Source organism: Meles meles, chromosome 12 (assembly GCF_922984935.1).
Source record: "Meles meles chromosome 12, mMelMel3.1 paternal haplotype, whole genome shotgun sequence".
NCBI lineage: Eukaryota > Metazoa > Chordata > Mammalia > Carnivora > Mustelidae > Meles > Meles meles.
The window spans coordinates 54958075-54972532 of NC_060077.1; the positions used below are offsets into that span (position 1 = coordinate 54958075).

Here is a 14458-nt window from a genome sequence, read left to right on the forward strand (position 1 = left end):
TAAGTCAGATAAACACTTCCATGAGATGATTTATTTCTGGGTCTTTGAAAATGTCTTGAAACTTTACAAAGATTCCAATTATTTATTGCTTTATGAATGCGTCTGTGATGCCTATGTACATGGTCAAAACATAAAATAGGAATAGAATTTGTCTGTAACACACTCATATGCATTGTGGATTAATCTAACAAAGTTGGTAATTTCCCATATTAGCTGCCTTGTACCTGCACATAACAAAAATGAGCACAAAAAAGTTTGCCTTTGAAAAATTTATGATCTCCGAAGATTACAAAGTTTTATATAGAATATCTTTGACATTCAAGCATTGTTAAATGTTTTTGCATAATTGTGTTACAACATTACTGAGGATTTTAATCAAAGCAAAAATCTAGTTTTTTCCTGAGAGGTGGACTTACCAGTTCTACAATTTTCAGGCACACTGAAGATAGTCACTTTGTTTTCAAAATATGGAGCATTATCATTATCATCTTCAACTTTGAACAGCAATGGGAGTGGGTACTCCGGGGCATAACCGTCTGCTGTTGTGGCATAGGCGTAGAGCTGAAGGGGAGACAAGCACCGTCAGCTTGTTTGCAAATGATATATTATGCACAAAATTAAGTCCAGCGGTTGGGGAAAGACATAATGTTTAATAAGCCATGCGTGAAAGAATATGTAGCTAAGAACTTGGGCGTTGGAAGATGCACTAGCACAGTCAATGCTGCCATATGGCTTCAATCCTTGTGCAGCGTTCATGTGATTCTCCCGAGGACCACGCATTCCAGCTAAATGGAACCACTCTGTTCTCTGAATTAACCGCATACCCTTCCGCTTGTTAGATTGTATGTAAATTTCCCCCAGTTATGCTAATAAAAAGTATTTTATTAGAGTTTTAAAAAATAGGATTCAGTTTATTTGTGGATTTGCCAACATGTGTAAATAGAAATCAATGGTCTTCAGGCATTCAATGATCAATTCTTTTCTCTGTTTACCTGCATGTTCTCATTATTCTATCATAAACATATTTCTTGTGTAATAAAAGTGCCAATAAAATCATACACAGATTCCAAATGTCATATCAAAATGGTATATGCTGGTTCCAAAGGCCAGGACTTAATGTCCTTTTCTTTCAAAGACCATCAATTTATTTCTGTACTCTTCTTATGTGGTTTATGCATTGTAAGTGTTCAATAAATACTGGTTGAGTTAAACAGATTTTCTTTACTAACAGCACCAACTAAATGTGCCCAAGGTGGATTCTGTATTACTTCAGTTATTCACTGGTCAATTCTTCCTGATTTTCCTACCATAACCATCTTCCAAAATGAATGGGGGTTAAAATTCCAGGTATCCCCCTCCTCCTTGTCTTTCATTAACCTTATCTGTCAGTTGCCAAGTTCTAGAGATGCTGGCATTTCTGTGTCCCTGCCACTCATTATCTCTTTTTTATTCCTAATGCCATCATTCTCATGAGACTCCGAATGTATTCTACATGTTTTCCTACCAACTTTCCTGCAATTGTCCTAACTGACCTTCTCCAATATCTGCAGCACTCAAGAGTCATTTCCACAAAGTACAATTGTAATCCTGATATTACCTAACTAGATTCTTCAGTGATCTCTGTATCATCTACCAAAGTAACCACAAAATCCCCACTCCTGTTAAAAGGCAACATTGCATCTTCACAGTTTGTCTGGAAGGGAAGAAATTTCCACTCCAATCTCTGGGATGGATGGTATTGAAATGACCATGTTCTTTCTGTTCCCTATTTGCGTTTCCCCAAACAATCCCCAGGTAGACTTTGTCGGTAATAAAACTCATACTTTGATTTCCACCAGTCTGATCACTAGATCTTATTCCCAATAAATTCTGAATGCAGAGTGGAAATACAGCAGTGTTCCAGCTCACCATCCTCAGCAAAAGCACCATGGTTTTCATCACCACCGTCCTGTTCGGATGTCACACTACTCAGCTTTCCTATCCATCTCTTCCTTTCCCCTCAGATTTTGTATGAGTTTTTCTTTCTTTAAGCCACTGCCATTTGAGATTCTTAGCTACAGAAAACTACAAAATTATGTTATGTCTCTATAAGATGACAACTGTCCTTAGGGATGAAGCCTGAGACATACCAAAGCACCCAACACAGTGCCCGAGTAGGTAATTCTTCAATAAATAGCTTTCCCCACTCAATTCCATCCATCTTTCCTTTTCAGAAAGACAAACTTCCCTTTATATTGGCCCTTTGTGGGGCGCCTGGGTGGCTCAGTGGGTTAAAGCTTCTGCCTCCAGCTCAGGTTGTGATTCCGGGGTCCTGGAATCGAGCCCTGCATCGGGCTCTCTGCTCAGCAGGGAGCCTCCTTCCTCCTCTCTCTCTCTGCCTGCCTCTCTGCCTACTTGTGATCTCTGTCTGTCAAATAAATAAATAAAATCTTTTAAAAAATGGCCCTTTGTAAAAACATATCATAAACATTCTCCACAGAATCACTTATAATGAATTCTTCTACTTTATCACATTGGTATTAAAATATCTCCCTATCTAACTTGAGTCCATCCTGCTATAATTTACACAACTTCTTACTAGTGCTTCTCTTCATCAGAAATGAAGATCATCTAGTTCCCACCAATCACTTGTAATTTGACATAATAGTGTTTCCTGATGTTTAACAACAAGTTAATATCTTATCTCACCTTCCACAGATTCAGATGTGGTGATTTTGTTTCAGGTACTATTTCAGATACGTGGTTTTATTGGTTTTTTTGTTTGTTTGTTTGTTTTTACTAATAATGAACTAAGTATCTCCAAAATAAATCAAAATTGAAATCATTGTTCTATAGAGGTGATCTAAACTAGGAATAGAGCTAAACTTTAAAGCATAGCCTAGTTCCCTAGGAGAATCCATTTATGTCCCTGTAATAGACAAACTAATTTAAATACTTTCTTATTTAGTCATTGAGGTAAACTCAATAATAGTACTGGTTTTACAGTAGAGTTTACATTATTTTATACTGAAAGCAATAATCATTCACTTGAATATTGCAATTAGAACATTATACTTTAAAATTAGTCATATTTTTAGCTGAGTTAGAAGAGTATTATTTAAATTTCTTGTGCATTTTTAATATATAGTTTCTCCCTTGAATTCTTCTGTAGCTTGAAGAATCTCATTTCTTTTAGCCCTTTCCCACTACAATTTGCTGAATTTTCTTTTTTTTTCTTTTTCTTTCTTCTTTCTTTCTCTCCTTTCTTCTTCTTCTTTTTCTTTTCTTTTTTTTTTTTTTTTTTTAATCTTTGGGAAGATGGAAACAGTTGCCAACAGGAGTGGGAAACTGAGTTTGACCTTGTAAAGAAAGATATCTAGTGTAGACAGGGCAAAGGTGGGAGGAGAGCAGTGGCACCAGAGCTGAGTGGGTACAGAATGTGATTAGCAACATACATTTAAAGACAATGGGTGCAACTGTGTGGCTGAAAAAGCAATGTATGTTGCAAGATAATAAAGCTCTGGTTAGAAGGGAAAGGGACTAGCCTGAAACCAATTTTTCCCTGTGTATTTACAAAGATACAGATTCTCCTCAACACTCAAAGAGAAACACTCAAAGAGAAACATGTTCAAAAAGAAACATGCTTTCTTTCATAGAATAGCCTGGAATTATTGAAGAAAATCCTCTACTTATATAAGAATTCTTTGAAAATCTTGGATAAAATGGACGTATACATAGCCCTGAAAGATTAGGTGAATTTAATGGTTTAAGACAAACTCTTGAAACTGCAATAATGATGTGATTCATCCAGAAAAATACTTACAAGCCAAGATCAAACAGTCTAACATGGGGCAAGAGGGAGAATAGGAGCACAATGAGAATGTGTATTGCATTAGACCCATGGCAAACTGTGCCAATAATTAATGAAATCAAATTATTTCAAGTAACAATAATTGAGTAATACATAACATTTATATAGGTTAGGTAAATGCAAAAAATTTGGAAATCCCATAAAAATCCCGTTTTGAGGACAAAATCCTAGAGCACGTGTATTTTGTGACCTACCACTAGAATATTAAAGAGATGTATGGTTTTCATACTGATTTTACCAATATTTAATTTGTGTATTTAATGTTTGCAACAGCTCTGAGGTAGATAAGACAACTATTAGTAGCCTGTAAGATAGAGAAGGAAACAGATTCTTGAAGGTTGTGACTCATCCAAGCCTAAAAGAAAAAGTGGCAGATAATGAAGATCTACTAATTTCCAGAGTAATAAGCTTTCCAACGTAAAGTTAGTAAGTGAAATCAATTTGACAGAAAAGCAAAGATGTATTATTTTAATTTGCACCTCTGTGTTGACAGAGAAGGCTACCATTCTTCATTGCCTCAAGTGATTTCATGTTTCATCATGTTTTTATCTGGCTGTTATACTTCCCTTTATGAATCTTACTAATTTGCAAGTGGTATTTCTTAATATCAATTCAATCTTAACTATGATTTAATGGAAACTAGAGAAACCTGGGTAATTTTGAAATAAAAATTATCCAGAAGCCCAACATTAAGAATAAATTCCCAACCATTTTATTTCTTTTGTCCTTTAAAAGATGTTAAAAAATAGCAAAGTAACTTTTTTAAAAAAGTAATCTCTCTACATCCAACATTGGGCTTGAACTCACAATCCTAAAATCAAGAGTCACATGCTCTACCTACTTGAGCCAGCCTGGCACACCAATGTAACTTATTTTTATTTTTTTTTTAAAGATTTACTTATTATGTATTTCAGAGATAGAGAGTACGGGGCGAAGGGCAGAAGGAGAGGGAGAGAATCTTAAGCCTATTTTGTGCTGAGCACAGAGCCCCAGGTGGGCACGGTCTCGTGATCCTGAGATCACCACCCTGAGTCAGTCGCTTAACCGACTGTGCCACCCTGGAACCACCCCCTTTTTATAAATAAAACTATTTTCTCCTTCTGTTCTCTGGCGACGATCCAGTGAGAAGCAGCTGAAGACTTCAAAAATCCAAAAACAAGATGTTATCAGCAGACTAAGAAATGAAATGTACTTTGCAGCATTCAGAGCAGGCAGCTTATTATTTCTCCTTAGGAGTGACTACTAGTGTTAGATCTTTTCTTCTTATAATGGATCTACAAAAGGGGCAGAGGGACACTTGAATGGCTCAGTTGATTAAGCATCAACCTTCAGCTCAGGTCATGATCCCAGGGGCCTGGGATTGAGTCCTGCATCAGGCTCCTTGCTCAGAAGGGAGTCTGCTGCTCCCTCTACCTGCCACTCCCCCTGCTTGTGCTCTCCCTTCCTTTCTTTCTGACAAATAAATAAACAAAATCTTTAAAAAGGGGGAGGTCATAGAATTTACATATTCACACGCACACATGCCTATATCTATATATTTATCAACTTTTTATGGTTTCTTGATCAAAATGTTTGCAATGATGCTTAACATACCTCTCCTATTAGAATCTATGTAAGGTATTTCTTAAAGTAATAATTTGATATTATTATGAATAAAGTATGTTTATTCAGAGAATTTGGGTGGGAGCATAAAATTATAAAGATAATATTTTATTCTAATCCAAACACTTAATTTAATTATAAAATCCCTAAAGTGGGACATTTAAGTTCTAAAAATTTCACCACCTTATCCAGTGCTTTGACATCCTTAGGACAGGGTCTCTACCCGCCCCCCAACCCTAGTCATTCACTTCTTTCATGGTTGCCTTTGTGTGGCTACCAGTTCCTGCTTATCTTTTGGATATCTGCTAAGATGTTAATTTCTGGACTATCCAAGTATGAGATAACTTTCCTTTCTATGGACTCATTTAACAAAGAGTTCTTTGATTACACTCACTTCTAATTCAAGAATCCAAGCACTTAAACAACTTAATTCACCATTTCCCTGAAACTCACTGTGAATTTCTTCTGTATGTCAGGTTAGACCTCAACACTAAGAAGATATGTGAAGTTTGAAACAGAAAAAAGAAAGGATTTAATTTTCTGAAGAGCTTGAATTTTACTTTGGGTCAAATTAGATAGAATAAGAGAAATTGGTAAACTTATTCTGGATTACTAAAGAAATAAAAAGATATCCAAGGCTCTCATGGCTGGAGGACAGTCAGAGAGAAAAAAAGAAAAGGAGCACAGTATTATTCAAGAGGTGAAAGCAGTGAACCTCAGTTTTATATGTTTAGAATTATGTTGGGTGACTTCAAATTTTCAATCGCTGGGGTCCCATCCCAGAACAATTAAATCAGAATTTCTGGGAAGTGACCTAAGCATCAATATTTTTTAAAAAGTTCTCATGTGATTTATAATGTACTGTCAGGTGGAGAATAATTGAAACCTGTTATGATAGGGAACTACAAACTCAACAAAATTCGTCACTATTGTCCCAGGGTTCTACAGATCAAAGCCTGTCCTTTAAAATTTGTCATTTTATTTTATAGAGCTTTTCTCCCCTTTTCTTCCCTTATGATATCCATTATCTTTCTTCATCAATTGTGCTAATAGAAATGTTAAGTTTACATCATACAATAATGATATTTAAAATATTAAACCAAATGATTAATATGTAAATAAGCTGTATTGAAATTACAGAAACCGTAACTGAAAAAATAATTCTGAATTATCCAATAATCTTACTGGAAACTGTTCATACTGCTCACGATCTATGCTTCGCGTACAAAAGATGTCCCCCGTGTCCTTATCTATGTAGAACAAATTGAAGGGCTCTTTGTCCACTCCTGGTCCACTGATGGAGTAAAAGATGGTGTAGTTTTGTGCGGCATCAGACTGGACCTGTAACATAAGTGACAAGCTAGTGAAATAACAAATATGCTATGGTAATACCTCAACCTGATCTGTTGTGATGCTTTAATTTTGTCACTTGCTCTCTTTCCTAGTCACCTATTCTTTTTCTTTATGCACCATCCCATATTTTTCAGGCTCTTACTCATACTCAGCAATGTGCAAAGCCACAAACTGGATCATCTATTTGATCCTCAATTCTTTTGAGTTCTCTGCATATTTATGGAAGATCTTGGAGTTGAACATACCTTCACAATTTCTAGTCACTTCATTCTTATTCCTATATAAAGTATAGTAACAATTTCAGAGGTTTTGCGTTATTTGAAGTGGAAACTGTTCTGATTTAAAAAATTAAAAATAATGCAACCTCCCACCCACCATTAAGTCCTAATTTCAAAGCTGGCCTATTATTACACTCCAGCTAGCTGGCAGTAACATCTCCTTTTTGGTAAACCAAAATACCAGTCTTTTTTTTGTGTGTGAGGGTAAGTGTGAATTAAGAGGACAATTGAATTATGCAAAATCTGTAGGCATGTCCTCTGAGCAAAGAACAGCGAAGTCTGGTGGACTATTCAGGAGAATCTGGATGTGATTTAAGAACATCAGAAACTCAAAATATGAAACTTGTTTGTAAATGCAGAATAGGATTTCTGGAGGAAAGTGACAAAATACACCGATTTTTAATTTTTTTAGTTCTGGTGAATGGATGATCCTTATTAGTACAAACAGGTAAAAGCCCTGAAAGTTTTAAAAGTAAACAAGCTATACTATATAAAGTCAAATGAGGTAAAAATGCACCTGTTGAACATGTTGTGGAAATGGACCTAATGAGTTCTCCATCAGTGAACAGGGAATAGGGGCCCATCGTCTCTTGCTGCGTTTGAGAATTGTGTCTCTGGCGTGCCTCTTCTTGGGAACCTGCATGTGATGAGAGACGAAGAAATAGAGCCCAGCCTCTCAGGAACCATGATTTTCACATGTACACCAACATGAAGAAAATAAGTAGGGATTGCATATAATAATATCACAGGTAATGCCCAAACTGTTTTTGTTTTTTATTAAGATAGACAGGCGCGCGCACACACACGTAAGAACCACTTTCATTCTGTTTAACCAGTTAATCAACCAGAGATTTGTAGGGCATTGCTGAAAGATGCCATCTTGAGAAGTATTAACCCCCTAAACAGAGATTATCCATTAACAAATATCTAAAAACTGATTTTATTCCACTTGGTGTGGTACAACCGATATTTGCTGAAATACTGGCTACAGCGTTTGTAGAACTATGCAAAGACAGAGGTCAGTGTTCGTTCAAGTATATTTTATTTTATGTGATGTGGAAACTCTATAATATGAAAATATGAAATAATGTTTTATAACACTCCTCCTAAATTTGTAATATGTGTCATGCCTATTAAAATGCAAGCACATTCTAAATTTGGTAAAGAATTCTTATAATCAAAAGGAATATAGCTGGGAAGTAGTCTCTCATAAATTAAATTACTGATTAATAAGTTATTCCACAAGACTTATTCAGGGTGCGGACTTTGCTTAAAGTGAGATTTCTGTGAATTTCAGAAACTTCTCCCTTCCCACCTTGTGATCACTACCACTCATGGTAAGAACTTGAATGAGCCTAGAGCCAGGACATTCCAACCAGGCCTGTGGACTGGCTACACGTCAATCTCTGAAGAGAGGGACCCCGTGGCATTTTCTATTACGGCGGGAGTGAGCTATAGACAACCTCTTTAAAGCAACTGAAACCCACAGTCACTTGGGAGAAAGCCACTCAGGGTGGAGTCCCACACCTCCAACCAGACTCAGTTTTCTCGGAGTGTTAGACCCAGCCCTGCTTGTTCCTCAGGTTGGTTGTTCTAATTGCCACACCTCAAAGCACTATCTGAAACCTTTGATATTCTGACCTTGCTCCCTGGCTGCAGAGCTGTTCATTTTTACACCATTTTGTAGATAGCTCTACCACTCCTTGAAACCGTCTAGTCTTTGCCCAGGTTAGTTAGAAGGGGAATAAGCACACAAGTAAGCATTCAGGAACCGAGATTTTGGCGGGGAAGGAAGTCTACGAAATGAAGGCCTCTTGGAAGCAGAGCGTATACCTTCTTTCCTCTCACATCCAGTACAATTTCTATCTTTTTCTGTTCCTGGCTCTGGCCATCTGAAGGAAAAATGGAAAAGCTCTTCCTTTCAGAAGACAAAATGAGGTCGTGTGTTGTGTAAATGGAGCCATCTTCTAGAATCCTGAAGTCAGGGTCGCTGGACAGGATTCGACTGGTGGATGGGAAACATTCCTTCAGATTCACTGCAGGGAAGACATTGGCAGCAATTCGTAAAATAAAACAGGAATAGAACAAGTTTTACAGGAATGACAACTGACAGTCCATGAGAAGCAGAAAGAGGGAGGTGATGCTTGGAGGTTGTTGAGTAACTATTATTATAAAATTGAGGGGCCATGGAAATTAAATAATTAAATAAATGGAGTCATAGCTTCCATTATTTTCATCATTAATTTGTGAAGAGATATAAAATATTTTGTTAGTGTCCCTGGATTTATTGTTTCCACTTTAATTCCTGCTTATGGGTTTGTACATATACATACAAATTTATCATTTTATATGTAGTGTTACTGGTATGGTCTCAGATTTGAAACAAGTCTGCAACCATCTTATAACTAAAGCTATCTTGCAAAAAAGAAAGAAAACCAGTCTATACTTCAGTAAGACTTAGTATATAACGGGGTTGTTATCAAAATATTTCCTTTACAGATTCATATTTAATATATTTAGCATATTTGCTGTATGTCTATAGAGCACAGGTTCTATTCTCTTTTACGTACTTTTAGAAGGTATGAGGCAATGAATTAATTTAGAACTTCAAAGCACTGGGCAAAATGATGTCTGCCTTGGAAAGGATACCACTTTTGTATTCAAGGTATAAACTTAAGGCCAAAGCAAAACCTCATGAAAGGAATCTGATCCTTGGACTCAGAGCAACCAACCTATGCTTGAAGGATGGCTGTTATAGTGAAATTTTACTTGACTTTCACAAGCTATTCCGTGTAGCAAATCACATAAATTCTTGTGGGGGGACTTGTTCATTATAGTCAACCTTAAGCACAAATATTATTGGGGGGGCATTTGAATTTTAACACAACTGTCTTATATCTAATTAATTAAAGAGCTTTGGCTTTGGAATTTTGGCAAGAGATTAGTTGATATGAATTAAAATATGCCTCTGGTTTTCATGCTCTCATTCATCTGAACTAAACTCATTTAGCCCTTTGATGTTTGCTAATTTTTCTGGCAAGAAAAGTATACAACTAATGTGGTACTTTAATTGTTTCTAACCACTACCAAAACAAAAGTAGTCCATCTTTCATTTTATGTTAGATTTTAATGCCAAGTAGCTATTACATGGCTTTAACGCAAATTTTACAAGAGCAGCCTGAAGCTAAATGTAGCAGTTAAAACTATGAAATTCTTAATACTGTTTCTCACCTTTGCCTACAAGTGTTTCAGCCTGAAGATGAGAAGGAACTTGAAGAGAAATTTTCTGACAAGCATCACAAGATAATATTAAAACCTCAAAAAAAGAAAAAAAGAAAAAAATCAGGAATTATATTTGATCACAGACTTCTACATTATAGTTGTCTTATTGAAAAAATAATGTCAATTTCAGAAACAAATTTATCTTCTAGTCCTTCCATATTTTTCATATTCATTTTATTTTAAGATTTATTTATTTTATTCTAGGAAGAGAGAAGGTGGGGATGGAGAGGGACAAAGGAGAGTGAGAGAGCGTCTCAAGCAGACTCCAAGTCTGATGCTCAATGCCATGAACCTGAGATCAGGACCCCAGCCCAAACCAAAAGAGCAATGCTCAACAGATTGCCCCACTCAGGCGCTCCCATGTTCATTTTATTTTATTTTTAAAAATATTTTATTTATTTATTTAACAGAGAGAGAGAGAGAGAGAGATCACCAGTAGACAGAGAGAAATGCAGAGAGAGAGAGGGAAGCAGGCTCCCTGCCAAGCAGAGACCCTGATGCGGGGCTCGATCCCAGGACCCTGAGACCATGACCCAAGCCAAAGGCAGGGGCTTAACTCACTGAGCTACCCAGGTGCTCTTCCATGTTCATTTTAAAAGGGAAAAGCAAAGGAAGTGGCTTTAGAGGCACCACAGTCATTTAGTATTAATGAGAAATTAAAATGAACAGAAGTTCTTAGAACCCAAATCATATCGTATTATTTTTTAAAGATGGGTTACAAACAATTGATTTTACATAGAGATTGTCATCTCTAAGTCCATTCATAAAAGCCACACTGGGGCACCTCTGCCTTCTGCTTAGGTCATGATCTCAGGGTCCTGGGATCAAGACCCGCATCGGGCTCTCTGCTCAAGCGGGGAGCCTGCTTCCTCCTCTCTCTCTCTGCCTGCCTCTCTGCCTACTTGTGATCTCTGTCTGTCAAATAAATAAATTTTAAAAATCTTTAAAGAAAATAAAAAAAAAATAAATGCCACACTGATTTCTTAGCATGAAGAAAATACTTAACTCTGGAATTTAATGATCACATATTTGTACACAAATCATCATTTCCACACCCGCACAAAATTTGAGGTTGTAGTTGATTAAGGCTAGAAACCATGACGATTTTTTTTTTAACCTCGTAAAGAACAACACCCACAAAACTTCCCTCATCTCAGATCGCGTCTTGAACTGGTTTGGCATAACCTTGAAAGCTGAAATGGTCTTGAATCAAAGAACTCGTCTAAAAAGAAATATAATTCAAAATATAGAGAGTAGCCTTCAACAGAGTAAAGATCAGTAACTAAATTCAAAGCATAGCTATTGTTTTAGAAAGCTAGGTAGTTAAAGGAAGGAAGATAGACTATCTGAGGAAAAAAACTGTATTGGTTTAAAAGTGTTGACAGGTTTAAAACATAATTTGCTTCTTTTTTTGGCATTTTGTATCTATTTGCTTCCTTTCTGTTTATCAAAATGGCTGATTTTTGATTACTTAATTATAAGATAGCACAGATCTAGATTTCCTAGAAACAGGTCAATTTTATGATTAATTTTTCTGAGAACGTATTTGTAGTTTTATGGGACGTATTATTTGGGAGAAAGAAAGAGGAGTGCATTATCGTCCATACCCAGAGTGTGTAGTTCATTTCCAACTCAATTCAATTGCATTGGCTATATTTTGTCAGCCTATTTAAATGGTTTGTAATTTACAAAAGCTCTATTATGCAGAAAATACCAAAAACTGGAATTTGAAAAATCAATTTGTAATCACTTTAATTAATTAATTTTATTTATTTATTTATTTTTAGCCTCCCTGTTATATGTTTTCACAACATCCCCATATTTCCCTTCCTGGAATGTCTCTTAAGTCTAATCATACAGTCATGCAATGCTCTTTCTGTTTCCAGGCCTCTGTTCTATCGGCTTATAAGCTACAAAAGGGAAAAACCACATCTGTCTTGTTCTCTGTTAGAAACCCATCGCTCAGCACATGGTAGGTATTTAACAAATGGTTGCAGAATGAATTTGATGGACTTATAATCAGTTTAATTTAAGTAACCACTTTTTAAAACATAAGACATTCTTATTTATTTGACTTTTTAATATAGTTATTCTTAATGCCAAGGAATAAACTAAACTATATCCCAAGAACTTTCTGAACATAAAGAATTCTATTAGCAATGATTTAAATATATGATGTGGAAAGAGTACTTTGTAATTGACAAAATACATATACATATACACAAGTCTCTATGTATATATATGTGTGTGTATAGATACATATATTTAACCTATATATACACACACACACACATTATTCTCATAGTATATAGTCACATTCCCAACTCCTATGCAGATCTTTCCTTTCTGCCCTAAAACTCCCACTTCTTTGCTTCTGGCTCTGTAGGCAGAGCCAATGGAGGTTTCCAGAAGTACTGTTCCCGTCTTCAAGTTAAATTAGCAGCTTACTGATTTAGAGGGAGCTGGGGTCAGACACCCTTTTAGCTATTATGGGGATTAAGGATGGATGGGCAAGAGATGAACCAAAGGAGACTGGACACAGCAGAGACCGGAAGCAAAAGAAATCTGGATGAATCCCACAGAAATCTTTCACCGCATTTTACCTAATACTTAATTTAAGGTGATCTCTGAGGTTGTTGTCTGCCTCCCACTCCCCAGGGAGTTACAGAATGAGAATTTGACCATCAACCCTGCATCATATATTTCTATGGAGAAAATGTTTACCCCCATAAAGTTAAATCTTTAAATTCTTAAAATATACTTTGAAGCTAAAGGATTTTCCCAAAATGGAGTGGAAACAAAAGGAAATTCACGGCTCAGAAACGCCAGATGGAGATATAGGACAAGTACCCTTCCCCCTCATCCCCACCAAAGAAAAACAGCACCTGAGCACACACATACAAAGCTCTAAAAAACCCAAGTGGAAGCCAACTTAATAGAATTTTTTCAATGATGGTCACATTCGTCTTCATTATTTTTCTCAGGTTAAACCCCTTGCTCAGACTAGGAGTTCTGCTCGTCTCTTAACTCCTGGTGGGTACAATGAAAGTTCTGGATAACTGCACCTTCACCCAGACTCCTTTTCCTCTTCTTGCAGCTCAGTGGAGCTAAGCATGTAAAATATGCACAGCTTATTTAATGAATCCTAGCAAAAGCAAACCTCAGAATCTCTGGGCCATATGCCCGAGGAATGAATTCATTCCACGACTCCTTGGGAAAAACACCACAGCAAGACTGAACCGGGGAATCCCTTGAAAAACTCTAACATCCAGGCAGTGGGGTACGTTAAGAGTAAACAAAACACCTGCCATCCCAGGTCATGGGTCTCTCAACTCTCCCTTGAATTTTCCTCAGCTTTGTTTTTGTTTTCCCAGTCTGTCTTCTTGGCCTTCCACTGCCACCCCTACCCTCTTTCAAGCCCAAACTGGAGGGAGGAAGCACGTAGTGACATGCTTGAATTCCCTAATCTTTTGGTTGTTACTCACCAGGAGACAGAAAAGGAGCTGCTTACAGAAGATGCTCCCTGGGGCAGCAGAGGCTACAGCCATCAGAAGTGGTCCCAATGGTCAGGGCTGGTGGCTGGATAACAGGGCAGCTTGGGATGCCCAGGGTGGCTTAAGCAGATTCCCAATGGCTGGCACGTGTGCGGGGCACGCTGCGGCCACCTTGGCGCAGCTGAGCTGGGTTTGGAGGACAGTCAGGAGGCAAAGCGATAAAAGACAGGAGAAGGAGCAGCAGGAGAATTGCTTTCCTCCTATTTCCAGGCCAGTCCTCCTCCTTCCAATTCAAATTACCTCTGAATGTGAAGAGGTTTTCCTACAAGTGGGGAGGGTGGGGTACGAAACACACCAAAACCCAGTCACTAGCTCCTCCTCACAACTTTCAAAATTTCTCCTGCCACTTGACACATCGGCAGAAGCAAGAGGGAACACCCTCAATCCTCAGCCCTCCTCCATTCCCCCCCCCCCAGGTTGATGCTCCCCGGTTATTACCCACTCCCACGTCCTCCACTCCTTCTTGGCCTTATTAACCTGTCTTGCCCCTGGGTACAAAGAGAGATGGTGCACAAACTCCGTACAAGGAAGTGATGCTG

General features: G+C 37.4%; 1 protein-coding gene across 1 annotated transcript in view; it reads right to left on the reverse strand.

The window, feature by feature from the left end:
- DSC1 (desmocollin 1) overlaps positions 1–13913 on the reverse strand; it is a 29816-nt gene extending 15903 nt beyond the window's left edge. Inside the window, exons 1-6 of the mRNA XM_046025358.1 lie at positions 13851–13913; positions 10315–10399; positions 8917–9119; positions 7601–7720; positions 6638–6793; positions 417–561 (exon numbers count right to left, since the gene is read on the reverse strand). Of these exons, the coding sequence (XP_045881314.1) occupies positions 417–561; positions 6638–6793; positions 7601–7720; positions 8917–9119; positions 10315–10399; positions 13851–13913 (772 nt within the window). The remainder of the gene's footprint in view (positions 1–416; positions 562–6637; positions 6794–7600; positions 7721–8916; positions 9120–10314; positions 10400–13850) is intronic.
- Between the last annotated feature and the right edge of the window lie 545 nt (positions 13914–14458).